Genomic DNA, 15,602 nt, shown 5'->3' on the forward strand with positions numbered 1-15,602 from the left:
AATTTCATTCACATAGTTTTGAAAGTTCATTGCAGTCTGCTGGGCTTCTTTTGTCTGAACTAAACACATAGTTTGTCTTCAATTGTTTGGATTAAAGGTGCACTACGTAACTTTTGCTGGTGGAGGGTCAGTCACCTGCTGGTCTTCTTGGAAATGTTCCGCAGGATGGTATTAATAGCACTTAGCAGTATTTTTGATGCATTAAAACACATGAAAAACGTGCATTCTTACTGTGAGTGGGCTCGCCTTTCCACGGATCTGAGCTATAACTTGGCCATGATCAGATTACCTGCTGGTCTATGGAGATGGATACATGAATGTCATACTGTGGAGAATTCCAGGTGAAACAACACCATCTCCATGGAGACAAGCAAGTTTACCCAGTAAACATGATCATACAATATAAATAATAATTTGCAATAACTAAACATTTATATAGGACTTATATTTCTCAAATGAATTTAAAGTGCTGTAGGGAGGAATAGTCCTGTGTGTGCATTGATTTCTTTTATATTATGATGCAAAGGTCCGATAATGAAGCTGGAGGCAAACGCTTGGAAAAAGTGGTGGGCATTTGAAACATATTTATGCAAAAACAAAGCAGCAATGGCTTCTCTTGGACCAAACAAAAAGGGCTTTCATTGAGTTTCTACAACGGCATTTAAATCATTTAAATCCATGCGCACCTTTGACAAGACACAAAGTCATTTGTGTTGCAGTTCAGTGGCTGCCACAGATGAACTTCTCCCAGAAGACCACAGGCTGCTCTTTTACTGCTGTGCATGTGCTGCCCTCTGCTGGCCAGTTCAAAAGAAACACAACACAACAAGGACAATATTATGTGAGTGGTTCTCACACAGAAACATAAATAATCTAAATACACCCCACTGTTTTTTGTTGCAAGATCGTAATTAAAATAAATACACTATTCAAGATTCATAATTGTAATTAAATAAACAAAGGGCATCGTACAAATTTCTCCAATACTTATCCCTCTGTGTAAAAATATAAAAATATAGAACATTCTGTACTTGCTAGGAATTACCACTACTAGTAAAATATTTTGTTCTTACATATAATTGTTAAAACATTTTATTTAACTAGGCCTAAGATCTTTTACAACTTTTACATACTATTACTTGCAGTGTTAATCTTGCCAAATGTTTAGTATTGCATTGTTATTTCAGTCATTTTTCCTTCTATATGTGGCTTGTGCCTAGTATTGGTATAGCTGTGGTTAGAATCTGATAATTGCACTATAAAATGCACTAATGGGCGTGAACTTCTTATATCAAATTACAGGTAGATCTTCTCTTCTGTGCTGTCATTGGCCAACACCAGCTGTTCTTTCTGCCCCACCTGTTTCGACACAACCTCTCAAACGTGTTTTAACGGGCCGTGCCAAAGTTGAGTTTTGTTTTGACACCCAGTTAAAAATCAGCCAGCACTGTTCTGCTTATGAAGCCAAACCACTGGGCCGTGAAGGGGATTGGGGGACTCCACTGTCAACTATGTCTGAGCGAGACAAAGAGACACATCCTGATAGAACTGGACCAACTGGGAACGCTGCGGTCTTCTCCAACCCGCTGATGAGTGGTGAGTCGCTTCTATACGAATCAGCTGCACAACATTATGGATTTATGAATGCAAAGTCGAACAAGTACTCCAAATCTGCACTTACTATCATTGTCCATCTTGGTACTACTACTATGTGTACCACTACCTCTGCTACTACCAACACTACCACTACTACTAAGCATTAATCCGACATACTTCAACCAGTTGCTGCCCAGTTGCTGCCTACTTCCCGAACAAAAATGGATGAGTAAAAGTATTTGAAGTATAATAATGTTCAATATAATGTTGTTTTTTTGAAGATTGTGAGTCGGACTGGTCTCTGATGCATGATGCAGCTTTCAACGGACGTATTCTCTCTCTTCAAAAGCTCATCTCTCAGGTAACTTGAAGTCATTTCAACCATAGACAGTGCAATCTAGTACTGTATTTTCCGGACTATAAGTCGCACCTTTTTTTGTAGTTTTGGCTGGGGTGCGACTTATACAATATTTATACCTATATACTTTTATTCCGGAGCGACTTATAAGTGATATTATTTGTTATTTTCCACACTTGCAACTGCATTTCATACTCCAGTGCGACTTATATGTTTTTTTCTTCTCTATTGTGCATTTTTTAGCTGGTGCGACTTATGCTCCGGAAAATAAGGTAGAATGTTTCATGCGTGTAATCTCTGTTTACAGGGTATAAGTGTGAATCTCAGCACTCTAGACCGGGTCTCTCCTCTCCATGCCGCCTGCACACAAGGAAATACAGCCTGTGCCAAACTTCTGCTTGAAAATGGGGCAAATGTCAGTGAGCTTCAATTTCAAAATGTCTTGCATGTAATTATTGTATTGTTAGATTTCCCTTTCATAACTGTAAGTGTTTAACCAACTACAAACACTTTGGCAAAGATTAACCCAACAACAACAATAATATATATATATATATTTTTAAGTCATCAAACGCTTTATTGTTTTTGCACACAGCTGTTTTAAGACTAAACTGGATTATTTATGTGTTTGACCAGATCAACAGTCCAACAGTGGATGGACACACAGCCCTGGCAGAGGCGTGTGCCAGGGGTCACGGGGCCTGTGTTTCAGTCCTGCTGCAGCACGGTGCAACTCCTACAGGGTCCAGCCTGTCCAGCTCTCCAATACACAGGGCTGCAGCAAAGGGTCAGCAAGCTTTATTATTATTAAAAAAAATATTATTAGTATTATCTTGTCTTACGCTAGCTGTTTTTTATTTTATTTTATTTTTATCTTTATTTATTTTCCCCCTCCAGTTTTTGTTTATAAGAGTTTTTGTTTATAAGAGTTCTTCTATTAAGAGTGTTTTTTTTTTAAAACTTCCTATGTTATCTGTCCTTTTCCTCTGTATCTACCTGCGTTGCAACAATGAAATTTCCCCATGTGTGGACAATAAAGGATTATCTTATCTCTTCTGTGCTGTTGCCTTCTCTATAGTGTTAAATAGTAATTCGAGATGCCCTTCTACACTGTAACTGTCTCACCTTAGTCTAAAAACAAGCTGCACAAATGTAGCAAATTGTGTCTCTTGATTTATCTATTTTTGATAGAAAAGAATGTAAGGAATGAACAGTGAATTGCCTGTGCCTTTATAGTGTCAGTCACCAGTGGGAAGCGATGTAGTAAATATAGGGGTGTAAAGGAAAGACTGTGATATTACACCGTCAAAAGTCACAATATATGGACCAAGCACATGAAGACATAACTGTTATTAAGCACGTTTATGGATTATGACAGTGATAATTCCCACCAAAGTCAATGCATTTTAAAAGGAAAAGGTATAATTGCTCTTATAGCCTCTGCACAGTATAACGTGAAGGATTTACTCACTACACTCTCCCTGCAGATAACCTGGAGTGCATAGAGCAGCTTGTCCAGTTTGGTGCCGATGTGGACCAGCACATCGACCAATCAGGGTCTCCGCTGAACATCGCTTGCAGTCATCAGCAAACCAGCACTGTCAGAAAACTGCTACAACTTGGTAAAAACATTTCTCATCACGCCGACCTAAAATAACCCACTTCCTCAGCTAATATGCATGCAAAACCTTTAGAGTTTTGCTTGCTCTAAGCTTAACTGTCAACTCCTGTAGGGGCTAATGTAAACAGCGTGGTCAGCGGTGAGTCGGCCCTTCACACAGCGGCCCGCCTGTCCTGCCCAGAGATAGTGTCCATGCTAGTGGAGCACGGGGCGGATCACAACCTAAGAGACCCTCAGGGCAAACGACCACTGGACCTCGCACCCCCCAACACCCTGGTGGCACAACTGCTAAAACAAGTAGGAGGTATTCCTTTTTGTCTGGCTCTTTTTATTTGAGGCTGGAAAAGCAGCAATCACAATTTAAAAAAGCTAAAATGGCTTGAATTCATTGATATATTTTTTGCATCTGAATTAAATTGGTTATTCTAAGTCAAATATTTTTTAACTTGTTTGCTCAATGTTATTTTAAACTCCATTATGTAACATTTCTGGTGAAGGATCCGTCACTTACTCCGAGTGCCTCTCCACAGAGCTAACCTGTAACTTCTGGTGACATTAGTCTTCAAGAAGATTAAGAAATATATTATTCCACACTGCATTGTAATAGATTTGTAATGAATTTAAATAGTAAAAAATGAAAGCATAGAACTAAATGTCCTATATATTGGGCCAAAACACTCTTACATCTCTTAATTTCCTTGAGTCTCGATTGCAGTTGTTTATCTTTTTGTTTTATAATTATATCCAAACTCTTGTTGAATGTAACTATCCCCTTGCTAATGAGAACAGTAATAATAGATGTTTATTTAATTCCATCTGTTAGTACATACTTGGTTGTAATAGAAATGCTTGTGTGCAGAAGAGTGCTCCTTGATGAGGCTGTGCCGAGTGACCATCAGGAAAACTGTGGGCAAGAACAGACTGTCTGAGATCAGAGACCTGCAACTTCCTAATGAACTCAAGGATTACCTCCTGCACCAGACAGAGCCAAGAAGGATTAAATCTGAAATAAATAGACTACTGCCTCAATCCTGAGCTTCACTTTGAGGTCAACAGGGGGCGCACTTGTGCTGCCTTACAACACAAGAGACTGCACAACACAGCCATAGCTTAGTGCTTGTTTATGAAGAGGCTGAAATGAAATTACAACATATTTAACTTAATTAAGCTACCTGCTGATAAAATGTGAGTACAAACATTTCAAATATAATATATTATTGTTGTTGTTGTCACGATATAAACATTTCAAACTAGATTTTGATACTAAGGAATAGACTTGATATTCAATACCAAATTTGATGCCACAGTGATGATTAAAATGTGACTGCAATTTTAAAAGCAACGCACTAGTACTTTCTTTATGTTACTATGTGGTCTTATACTGTTGTTATGATAAAGCTCAAGAAGATCATTTTAAATATGACCTTCCTGGCCAGGAAAGATCACATTTTGTTAATGCGATTCTTTTCTATTTTTTAAATAATCAAATAGTATCTGATTTTTGATATTTTTGATACCTTAATTCTTCTTGGTGTTGCATCTTGGCTCTAGGGAAACTACTACAGGGGAATAAATATTAAATATTTAACAGCCTTTGCCCTGAAACTAAATCTGTGGAAACCTTGTAAACACCATTGCAGAGAGAAAATTAGATCAAATTCAAAATAAATATTTGTCGTTCTTCTTTAAAATATTTCAAGAACACGTGTAATGTAATTTGTAATAAAAAAGTCACACAGCACCCATGAATACTGTATGCTGTGGACCCTGAGGCGCCAGTGGCAACAATGAAGTCTGAAGAACAGCTCCCCATATACTCACTGACCTTTGACCTGGAGGCGTCTCATATCAGAGGAAAATCTCTTTAACACATTAAAAACAATGCAAGCCAAGTCATCATGTTAACAATGACACAGACAATAGGATGTGTGGTTCTTAATGGCAGTCGCACCAGATGAACAACCCACACTTTTCTTATTAAATGTAACCGCTCATTAACTTTCATTGATCCACTTTGTCACCGGACTAAATCACAGCCCCATTCTGAACATTGAACAGAAAAGAACTGCATTTTATTGTATTTAACTGCCTTTTACTGCTAAATCAATAAACTAACATGAGATTTGTTAGTTTGAAGCAGACATCAAACATATATGTCATTCACCTGTAAATGAGACATGAGGACAATCTGGTGGGACAACTTTCCCGGGAATTTCAACAATTTAAATGCTTGTAAATGGGCCATGCTTTTCCGGTAGCTGCTGACTATTTTACTTGGGTGTTTCCTGAAACAATCTCATGATCTTGTGACGCAATTCAAAACTCTGACTGACTATGATTGAAAACCAAAACAAAACTTGGGACTTTCTGAAAATATTCATAATTTTTGAAAATGCATTAGAAAATATATGGTTAAGAACATTTGAAACTAGAAACTAGAGCAGCAGAGCAGAGCAGTTAGCCCGCTTATCTTCAGAGGGTACATTATTTTTACTGTTATTATTTATTTATTTCTATTACAGTGTATTATTATAGCACTTTCCCCCTACAAGGCACACAAAGCTTTTTACATAAGTCACATGCAGGCTGCAGTAAACAGAAATACGGTGATTAATGGATGGATGGATGGATGAATAAGTTTGCTTTTTAAAAAGTTCAATAACATTTCTTTGAGCTGGATAGTACTTATGGTATAACAGTTTCTAATTAGCCCCTAATTGTGAACACTACCACCTACTGTGATCAGTGGAGAACGCAGACACCAAACAACTGGTGATGATGAGTACATAAATACATTTTACTCATATCCCAATTGCTCTGGGATTGGATCTAGTTATAGATACGGTTTTCTTCTTACTGAGCTACAAGTGGGTTGTGCTGTCCTTGTACTCTGCAGTAATTGGTTTGATATTTTTAGTCAGCTGGAGTCTGGGTAATTAAAACAACTGGAGAAGATTGTGAACAGAGATCTCCTGAGAGTGCTTGGTTTTGATGTGGAGAGGTTTGGTAAGGTCGCACATGGCAATGTTTTCAATTACACGCCACTGTACTAATGAGAGCTTATTAAAGTGATGCACCACTGTGATGTGACTATCAGCTGAAAGGACTCGGAGGTGTACGGCTTAATAAAAAGAGTTTATTTGTACTGTAGTTAGCATCATATAAAAGTGTACAGCTGAATCGTAAAAATAGCTAAACTTTGAAACATAATGTAACAACAAATAAATACGGTTACCTCCTTTGATTAGGCTTGAGAATAGCTTAATGATTTTACAATGTTAGCTTGTAAATTACGCTCAAGTGCCTGAAAAGACAAATCTTTGCGCAGTAGCTCCATAACAAGTCCCTACAGTTCTCCTCGCTATGGCAACAGTCTGTGGGGACAGCTGCGAGGGCGGAGCGGCTCGACTTCTCCCAGGACAGAACAACCTTCTTCAGGTGGCCTCGCTTACAGTCCAGACTCTGTAGGAGAGCCATCCGTGTGCAGGTTTTACCAAGGTCAAGATGGCTGCTGCTGAACGGTGTCCAGGAGGTGCAGCAGGTTTAGTACCACCAGGATCAACACCAGCCCCACCAGGACCTTTTGCACCCAGATACACGTGTTCAGCTTCTGCTCCATCCGCTGGTTAGCTGCCATGACTCTCATGAGCTGGTGATAGGAAAATAAACAATGGCCATAATTGTGATTTATTGTTAGTAACGTGAACAGACATATACGGTACTTTAATTGGAGGGAAAAACAGCACAATAACCTAATGCCTCTATAACAGTTTAACTATAAGCCACACATAAACCATATAAATGCAACAGCTACTCTACAAACTTACTGTTGAATAAGTTAAAAAGTTGTCTTCCAAAGCCTGCATTCATAATTTTGAGATATAGAGAGAAAATTGAATTAACTTAAAAACAATATCAATCCATTCAATTGCCTTTTAGTCCATGTACAGTATGTAAAAAGAGGAGGGATGTGATCTACCGTTGTGCCGATATCTGGCTGTCCACTGCATAAGGGCTCCGATATGCTGTCCCTGGAAGGACTTAGAGGTGTTTTAAAACTCTCCAAGACATGACAGCGCAACCTGTGGGACAGATAATCGATGCGTCTTTACTCACAAGTGCAGGAATATAATTATTCAATGAAATAAAAGCCCGCTGTACCTGTGCTCCATGATCTTCGATTTTTGTACTTCTTTCCAGAACTGTGCCAGTTCTTGTGAGCTCACATTGTCCATCTCAGCAGCCATAATGAGAAATCTGTCTTGAGGGGAGGCCTGGGACCCTGCAAAACAACAAATCACAAATACTGATTGAGATTTTTGAGAGAAAGTAGAAAATATGGGTGTTTGTTAGAATATCAAAAAAAGAACAAATTCATAATCATAATCATAATAATAATAATTGGTAGTTCCTTCATTGACTACCAATATATTGTAGAAACTGCAAGCAAAAACATGTTTAAACTAGGCAGCAGTGCTGAGGTCACTGAGCTATAAGCAGCAGAGCTTAACCCACTGCTGACACTTCAGCGGTCAGAACCACAACATGAGCACTGTCTGCTGTCTGATGGGCTGAGAAAAACAAGAGATGCCTCTTTTATCAGTCGTAAAATATGTATGTCAAGCATCAAAAGGCTGTGAGCGCTTCAGAAAGGTAATTGACTATGTCCTGAGTGCATAATGGAGTGCAGAGTTAAGAGCCTTACCTCCATGTAAGGACACCACTATCTCCACCGAGGCACCGGGCTCACAGCTGCTGCTGCTGGGCTTCACTCGGTACTTCTCTGGGGCGGTTGTCCGCACCTATGGCATGAAAGCGGCCAATTCAGTATTATGTCTCTGGAATATTTAACTTAGAGTCTCAACACCAACCTTAAAGGCCACTTGATTTTTGGTCACATTGCTCAAAATAATGAGGCTTTTCTTTTCTGTGTCTCCAGATCCAAAACGGAGCTCCTCTGCAGGACTGTGAATAAACATGTCACAAACCAGAGTACAGACATGTTAAGATCTTAAATTACAGGTTTAGGCACTAATGAATCTAAATTTAATCTAGATTCAAGTAATGATAAATAACTATCCTGCATTACTCTGCACATACAGGATATGCGGCCCATTGAAAGGATATAGATGTGTTTAACCTGGAACACTAGGGTTTTATTTGGTATTTAAAAAAGAAATAGGGATATCCATCTAAGAGTGTGATTAGGAGAAGACATAAACACATTCAACAATGCAAAGCATTATATCCTGTTTGTGTCCCTTATTTGACACGGTGCTTTCTTATGACCTATGCATATGAAGCAATTCTGAGCCACAGTTTGGAACAAATTCTACCAGAACCATTGGCCTGTTTGGTGTTTGGCCTTATATCCCCAGGTTACATTATCCGTATTAATCCTGTTCAAGGCATCCCTAATCAGATTTGCAACAGTTTGACTATAGTCCATATTTTTGTTATTTCAAAGAATCTGGCATTAAGTCAAGTTAGACAAACACACAAATAAATTACAAAAATACCCAGTGAGTCTCCTTGATGTAACCTGGCTCTGATTCATGGAGTCAAACCGCCAAGAACAAACCTATTTCTCCTACTTTTTCTGTCCTTGTGTGTTGGTTTTAAACAGCTGTAGAGGCCGGCTTTTGCTGGAGCTCAGAGTCAGTCTCTCGGCTCTCCAAACCTCTGGCAAACACAAGATCAAAGCCCCCCTCTCTTTGCAGAAGCCCCCAGTCCTGAATTAAAGCTAGCACAGTTCCCAAACATAATTGCATTTAAGGCTCATTTAAATCTGTTTATCACTAGAACTCACAGCTCAGAGCAGTGAAAATCCTCACATCAAAGTCATTAGTCCTTCAAAACACAACTCTGCGGACACTCTTTATGACCATGCGGATTAATGTGGACCGAATACTTGCTCTGCTATGATTCTACTTCAAGCTACGGCATCCTAATAATGCTCGTTCTGAAATCTACTCATTTAAAACATGATGAACAGAACAGAACAGAACAGAAGACAGGAGCTGAGGTAGACTCTCATTACTGTATCTCTGTTAATCATTAACACAGGCACCATCTTTCTACTCATTGAACAATTGATTGAGTTGTACTCCTAATGCCTGCACACAAGTGATCGACCCATTGAGCTATAATGGTACAAACACATCAATAACTGCTTTAGGCTTTCATCCAATATGTGCAGAGATTTCTGTCAATAGTCACGGCAATTAAAATATAATCAAAACTTTTCAATGTTCAAGAATCTGTGCATAAATAGTAGCAAGTTGTCAATATATACAGGACAACTAGACTTCATTCAGTTGCCAACCTGAGGCTATGTATGGACAATACCTAACGTCCAGCAGAGGGCCTTTAAAGGTGGTCACTGGTTTCCTGGCTCCTCTGGTTCTGGTGTTTGTGTCCCCGCCTTCCTCTGATCTCAGACTGTCCTCTACAAAGTTCACCTGCAACGGCAAAGACAAATTAATCACTCTCTGTACTGATAACGCAATCAAGCTGACCTAATCTGCTCTTTGCAATACAGCGTGTGACTTTTCTCTTTAAGCAAGGAAAGTAAAAAATGATTTGCTGAGTAATTTCTGATTCATGGGATTACAATTAAAAAGTAGTTTTTATCATAATGAAATCTTTCATTAGAACTTTGCAGATGTCTTAACACCCTGGACCATTGTCCTCAAATCATCCAGAATTACTGCAAAAGATGACATCAAAATAACCCACGTGACTTTTCAAGAGAAACTTGAGACCCTGCTGACATCCTTTAAGCATGGCTCATGTGATCTTTCATATTCCCACTGAGCCATCAACTTTGACCCAACAAGGACAACGACTATACGACTAACAGCTGACATATTACAAATGAGGAACTAGTTGGGGAAGTGTGTTTTTGTATAATTAGAGGAACACTAAGGTTAAGGATGGTGGGCTTGTGCTTAGTACAGACAGGTTTTAGACACTGTAGAAATCATTTTAGAAAAAAAGGGGGTCAAAGTTGAGTGTGTGCAGCATGTGATGGGGACATTTGACTCAGGCAGCAAGTGTGTCATTTACTGTGATAAGAAGCACAACATGTCAGCTTAATTTAATGCTCTGTCAACCAAGTGCCACAATGAAGACTTCATGAGATATCAACTGCTGATGAAAATGTTGCCATTTATTCATCTTGAGAGCAGGTTTAACACAAGACAAAGTAAAAAATGTTAGTATAAATATTCAAGTTTTAAATAGTGGAGTGTTTCATACAGATTTGAAATTGACAGTGCTTTAGTTGAAAAATGATTGGCTTTACAAGACATAGTAGATCATACAAAATTAAAAGAACTTAAAAAGACAATCATCTGATAAAATGAAGTTGGCTGAAATGAAACTTAATGAAAAAGAATGAAATATAAGTACTTGGGATAAAATAACCTCAATAACAAATACTTGGACGTGCAAATACAGGACAAAAACATGTTTATGTTTTAGACACTGAAGACAATACCTTCAGAATTGTTCGGATGCAAAATGTTTAAACACAAGGCACAGGTTGTAAATGATTGATTGTGAACATGGAAGTTAGTGCTTTAGTTCTAAAGGTCAGTCAAATGTGCTCAAATAACAAGGCCACTAAACACACCGTTAGTAGTGTGAGGTTAAATATGCTGCCACACGGTTGAAATCAAACCCTTTTTACAGTGGTTCTGTTCTCAGTGAAATGCTTAAGAATGTCTTAGTAGTATTATATTTAACGGCGTGCTTACACACTATGTGTAAAAGGTAGGCTAACTTGTATTCACAAAGGAATGAATAAAAGTATTGAAATGCTCTTGTGAAAGTTGCGGATGTGTCCAGGGTTGGTCAGAACTTTACTTTAAAGTTCAGGACTGCATCTGCAGAAATCTTCTTACCACCTCCAACCCTTGTTTGAAAACAAAGAGAAAGTGAATTAGCCTCTCTCATGGCCATGCTGGAATCCAGGAGAACAGAGACCATTATGGGTGGTGGCGGTGGCGATAAGCGCTGTGACTTGTTGGTTTAGACAAAACGGATCAGAGGGAGTGAGTAGAGTGCAGTGGAATGCATTCAAACAGGCTTCAAGTGCCAACAGAGCGACCAAAGTATTTCATCTGTGAGTTACTTCATACTTCATTTACCTAAATTGGAGTCAGGTTAACACCATCATGAGCTGACTGGTTACAATCCACCTAAAAGCTTTTCAAATTTTGTTTTTACCATTCTGTTATGTTTGGTCGGAAATCCTTCAGGACACTTGCTACACTAGATTAGAGCTGGAGCCAACAATTGGGCCACTCTTTATAAGTCTAAATCTGTTGCGCATGCTGACTAATGTTTGGTCCTTAACAAGAAAAGCCTTGTTATGTGGATGTAGCTTTGGGTGAGCAGGAGATGTGACCAAACTGTTCACTGATAAAGTTCAATAAAATAATGGTGCACACTGCAAATGAACCCTGGGAAGAACAACTAATTACTGATAAATTAAATAAATACCTAAAAAGGAAAACAAATCATTTTGAATGTTTAAAGATGAGAACAGCATTCTCTGCCACTCGTGCTCTCGGGAGGATCCTCTTTATACCACAAATCGTCTCTAAAGCAAGCCTTCCCTGCATGCCCCTGGTTAGAAAAGAAGCTAAAAAGATTATGAAGTGCGTGCTGCAGGGAGTGAGCGGATTCTTTGACGTAACCTACAGTTCCACCTTCAACTGGGATGCAGTTTGGTGGCACTGGAGCGTGTGGGTGGTTGACAGTTCACACTGAAACCTAGCAGGAGTCTTATCCTGTTAGCAATGTGCTGCTGTTTTGGAAGGAAACATCGCGACAGCAGAGAAACCGTCAGGAATTGACAAAACAACCTTTATGTACAGAGTCTGTAATGCAACAAGTCTGAAGGACAGACAGTGTGAAAAAAAATATACCAAAAATAGGGGAAACCTGCAAGCTTCTTATCCTTACACTGGCCAAACAAGGGTCTAAAAGGACATCTAATAGGAAAACAAAAAGTAAAATGTACCTTTTTGGGTTTTACAGCAACCTCTGAGTTGAAGCTGGATTCCAGAGTATCTTTGACATCCAATTCTCCCTCTTTACCCTCCGTTTCTTCCTCACTGATAATTGGACCATTGTCACAAAGAGGCGTTTGAAAGTCATCGTCAGGAAGAGGAGGGTAACGATATTGAAACGGATCCTGGAACAAAAATGATGAGACATTGCAGGATTATTCAGACCAAAGAAATTATATTAATAATGTCTCAACACGTCAATAAGAGTCTATAAAATGTACTAATTTTACTTAAACATACCATTCCACCCAAGGAAGGTGGCAGGTACTCTGGGTTTATGAAATTCTGGATCTCAGATTTTGACGCAAATCTGAGTTTGCTGATTGCTTCAGGTCCCAACCAGGACTTCACAATCTTCCAAGCAGCTGAGAAAACAAGTACAATAATTAAAAACACAAGAAAAACATGTCAGACTAAAAATATGGCTCTGCGCTAGGGGCTGACCATTCATAATCCAGGGCATATCCACAAGTATCATTTTGGCTGGATAGAAGAATACATAATTAGAACATATATACACAACATATACACCAGTAAAATAGAAGTGTCTTGATGGTGTGGAGGCCCATTGTTTATACAGTACATGGTTCATACCTAAAAATTTTGGATAATATATCTTAAAGCAGTTGATGATGTATTTCACAAAATCCATGTCCTGAAACGCAAAGAGAACATGAATGCAATGTTACATAGTAATTCAGAAGAATATAAGTGTTACTTTAACAATCTCTAATGTTCCATGTGATAAATGCCAATGTCACTGCTCTATGCTAATTAGAAGCAGCAGACAAACAGTAGATATGTCAATGGATACAGCCTCGCTATCCTGGCTTAGCTCCATAATTGGCTAGAAGCCTCATTGCTATGCAGTAACCTCACGTCCAAGCTTTGATGAGATCATACTGGCTAGCTCTGTTCAAGTCTTAAGCAGTAGTTTGGCACTTTCATGGAGCTGCTATAGACGTGATCCTTAGTAAACAATTATACCATCTTTTTGTTTCAATTATCTTTTGACTACTTTCTAACTCTTGCTTTGTGCACACTGCCAAAAAGCTCCCGAATGCCGCCCGGGAAGAAGCTAACAGTGTATTTGTGGATTAGACGGTCCACTCACTCGATTTGACCAAGGAGATTTAAAGGTTACTTTAATCTTCAAAGTGAAATACAACTAAAGCTGTAAAACCTCTGGTATAACGAATCACACAAAGACTTCCTGATGAGTAAGTTTGTTTGTGAAACAGAGCTGCTTATAATGTGTAGAATATTTCAGTCATTTCAAGCACTTACTATATTGCCGAGTCCAGAGTCTGTCATGTCAAACACGACAGTAAGAGGCATGCCTGGCTCCTTCTTGGCATACCTCTCCAACCAGAAGGCTACATACTTCTTCTTGTCCAAGATTGTTTTTGCATCCTTCACATGCAGCTTCACTTTGAACCAAACTAACAGAAGTAATATGCACATTAGTGAATGCATTTGCAAGTTGTAATTATGTAATAAATGGTCAAAAAAGTACTTACAAAGTTTGTTTCCCTCTTTGTCATATCCATGGAGGTAGACAGCACCAGTCTCAAACATCCACCTGGGAATACTGCTTTCAGTAAGATCTGAAACATAATGTCATCACAATCAAAACACAGTAACAATGTAAACACGATTTACTCGAGCACTGGAGGCTTGGATTAAACATAATTTATTCAGCTATTTGTCATCTTTACAAAATTGTAATTTAAATTAAGGAAATGTCATAATCCAACTTCTCACTTTCATAATTGTATACAAAATAATTTTCTTGGGAGCTCTCAATTTGTTTAAATAAAAGCAAGAAAAATTCCACAGTGAAGTGAATACAGTGCTCATTGTTCTCTGGGAAAGCTACTAAAACTCTCACTGTGTCTGTCTCCACTAGATCTGCGTAAAACTCATCTGAATTCAGTGAACTTCAAAAAGAGCTGGCCAATTCATCTTCTCAAGTATTAGTTTTGAAAATATTCACGTTTTATAAACAGACACATCATACCATTCAGACCAAACTCCCTTCTCCACTGTAGACTTTCATCTATCATTTTCAAAGCATCATCCACATTGTAGAGCCTCCATGTCAGGTAACCCTCCACCAAAGCATCGTCTGTCTGAAGTCTGTCCACGTCTCTGGAGTCGTACTTCTCAGCGGAATCTGAAATGATCACATGACTCTAATTAACATGGCAACTAAAGTTTATGTGCACACCTTCTAACCTTTTGCAAACACCATTCTATTGGTAAACAGTACATTATAGTCGTAATGTTTATTGAAGCATATGGAAGCAACAATCTAAAGTAGTTTCATTTTTAACTCGTCTCTTAGATCTTTTAACAGGTTCAAAAGCAATGTTGAAGTCAAACATGGCAGAGTAAACTGTGGAAATTAGCTACATTTACAGTAACTAAACAATTATGTCAGCGTTATTAAGCCAATTTGTGCAGAACTTAGTGGCTAAATCGTTGTCACCTTGAAGAAACTCGTTCTTAAATCTCTCTCTCGTGTCCTCAATCTTCTTTTCAATGTCCTGCAAAAAAAAAATAACGTTTCAATCTACGCTTCGTATAGTTATGGGCGTTTTGCAGAATCGAACGATACCTGCTCCGAGTGTTCTTCAACTTCAGCCATGTTCAGCTGTTCCTGTGTTCTCTTCGCAGAGGTAGTTCCTTTAGCAGCTAGCAGCAGCAGCTAGCCCCGGAGCTGCTAACGCCGCGATGAATCAGTGCAAATAGTGAAACTTGCGTCGCTCGTTGCCATTTTGGCTCAAATCTTGGCCACTCCTCTTCTGCTTTTCACCAGACTAAAAGTGAAAAAAGGTGGAGTTTCACGCTCTGTTCCCGGAGTTATGCTTACAAATTCAGTCTTGATAAATTCAGCGTTACATTTAATTAAAAAAACAAAAACAAAACGCTTGTCATCGCTGCA

General features: G+C 38.7%; 2 protein-coding genes across 4 annotated transcripts; one reads left to right on the forward strand and one right to left on the reverse strand.

Annotated features, from left to right (window-relative positions):
* Positions 1-1,308: 1,308 nt before the first annotated feature.
* On the forward strand, positions 1,309-4,841 carry LOC140359167 (ankyrin repeat and SOCS box protein 9-like). 2 transcript variants are annotated; one of them, XM_072444030.1, is made up of 7 exons: positions 1,309-1,596; positions 1,878-1,957; positions 2,262-2,369; positions 2,591-2,741; positions 3,442-3,576; positions 3,688-3,872; positions 4,435-4,841. In XM_072444030.1, the coding sequence occupies exons 1-7, from the start codon at positions 1,512-1,514 to the stop codon at positions 4,447-4,449; spliced, it is 759 nt and encodes a 252-aa protein (XP_072300131.1). In that variant the 5' UTR covers positions 1,309-1,511; the 3' UTR covers positions 4,450-4,841. The 2 variants fall into 2 exon arrangements, with proteins under 2 accessions (XP_072300131.1, XP_072300130.1); XM_072444029.1 differs by having other exon boundaries at positions 1,311-1,596; positions 3,688-3,879.
* A 1,848-nt stretch (positions 4,842-6,689) lies between these two features.
* Positions 6,690-15,575, reverse strand: mospd2 (motile sperm domain containing 2). Of its 2 annotated transcripts, XM_072444555.1 has the most exons (16): positions 15,276-15,575; positions 15,147-15,204; positions 14,676-14,831; positions 14,176-14,262; positions 13,943-14,097; positions 13,250-13,310; positions 13,100-13,138; positions 12,896-13,020; positions 12,607-12,780; positions 9,924-10,036; positions 8,447-8,540; positions 8,281-8,377; positions 7,737-7,857; positions 7,555-7,657; positions 7,403-7,435; positions 6,690-7,224 (listed from the first exon to the last, which is right to left on the reverse strand). In XM_072444555.1, the coding sequence occupies exons 1-16, from the start codon at positions 15,303-15,305 to the stop codon at positions 7,075-7,077; spliced, it is 1,596 nt and encodes a 531-aa protein (XP_072300656.1). In that variant the 5' UTR covers positions 15,306-15,575; the 3' UTR covers positions 6,690-7,074. The 2 variants fall into 2 exon arrangements, with proteins under 2 accessions (XP_072300656.1, XP_072300657.1); XM_072444556.1 differs by lacking the exon at positions 7,403-7,435.
* Positions 15,576-15,602: the final 27 nt, after the last annotated feature.

This window comes from Eucyclogobius newberryi, unplaced genomic scaffold (assembly GCF_026437365.1).
Source record: "Eucyclogobius newberryi isolate DKJ021-1_F unplaced genomic scaffold, fEucNew1.0.hap1 SCAF_14, whole genome shotgun sequence".
NCBI lineage: Eukaryota > Metazoa > Chordata > Actinopteri > Gobiiformes > Gobiidae > Eucyclogobius > Eucyclogobius newberryi.

Excerpts from the sequence above, each read along its gene's own strand:
- mospd2 (XM_072444555.1), bottom strand. The coding sequence starts at position 15,305 with ATGGCTGAAGTTGAAGAACACTCGGAGCAG. Across the intron at positions 7,436-7,554 it reads AGCCAGATATCGGCACAACG|GCTTTGGAAGACAACTTTTT; the intron begins GTAGATCACATC and ends TTATGAATGCAG. Across the intron at positions 7,225-7,402 it reads ACTTTTTAACTTATTCAACA|CTCATGAGAGTCATGGCAGC; the intron begins GTAAGTTTGTAG and ends TCCTATCACCAG.
- LOC140359167 (XM_072444029.1), top strand. The coding sequence starts at position 1,512 with ATGTCTGAGCGAGACAAAGAGACACATCCTGATAGAACTGGACCAACT. Across the intron at positions 1,597-1,877 it reads CTCCAACCCGCTGATGAGTG|ATTGTGAGTCGGACTGGTCT; the intron begins GTGAGTCGCTTC and ends GTTTTTTTGAAG. Across the intron at positions 3,577-3,687 it reads CAGAAAACTGCTACAACTTG|GGGCTAATGTAAACAGCGTG; the intron begins GTAAAAACATTT and ends CAACTCCTGTAG.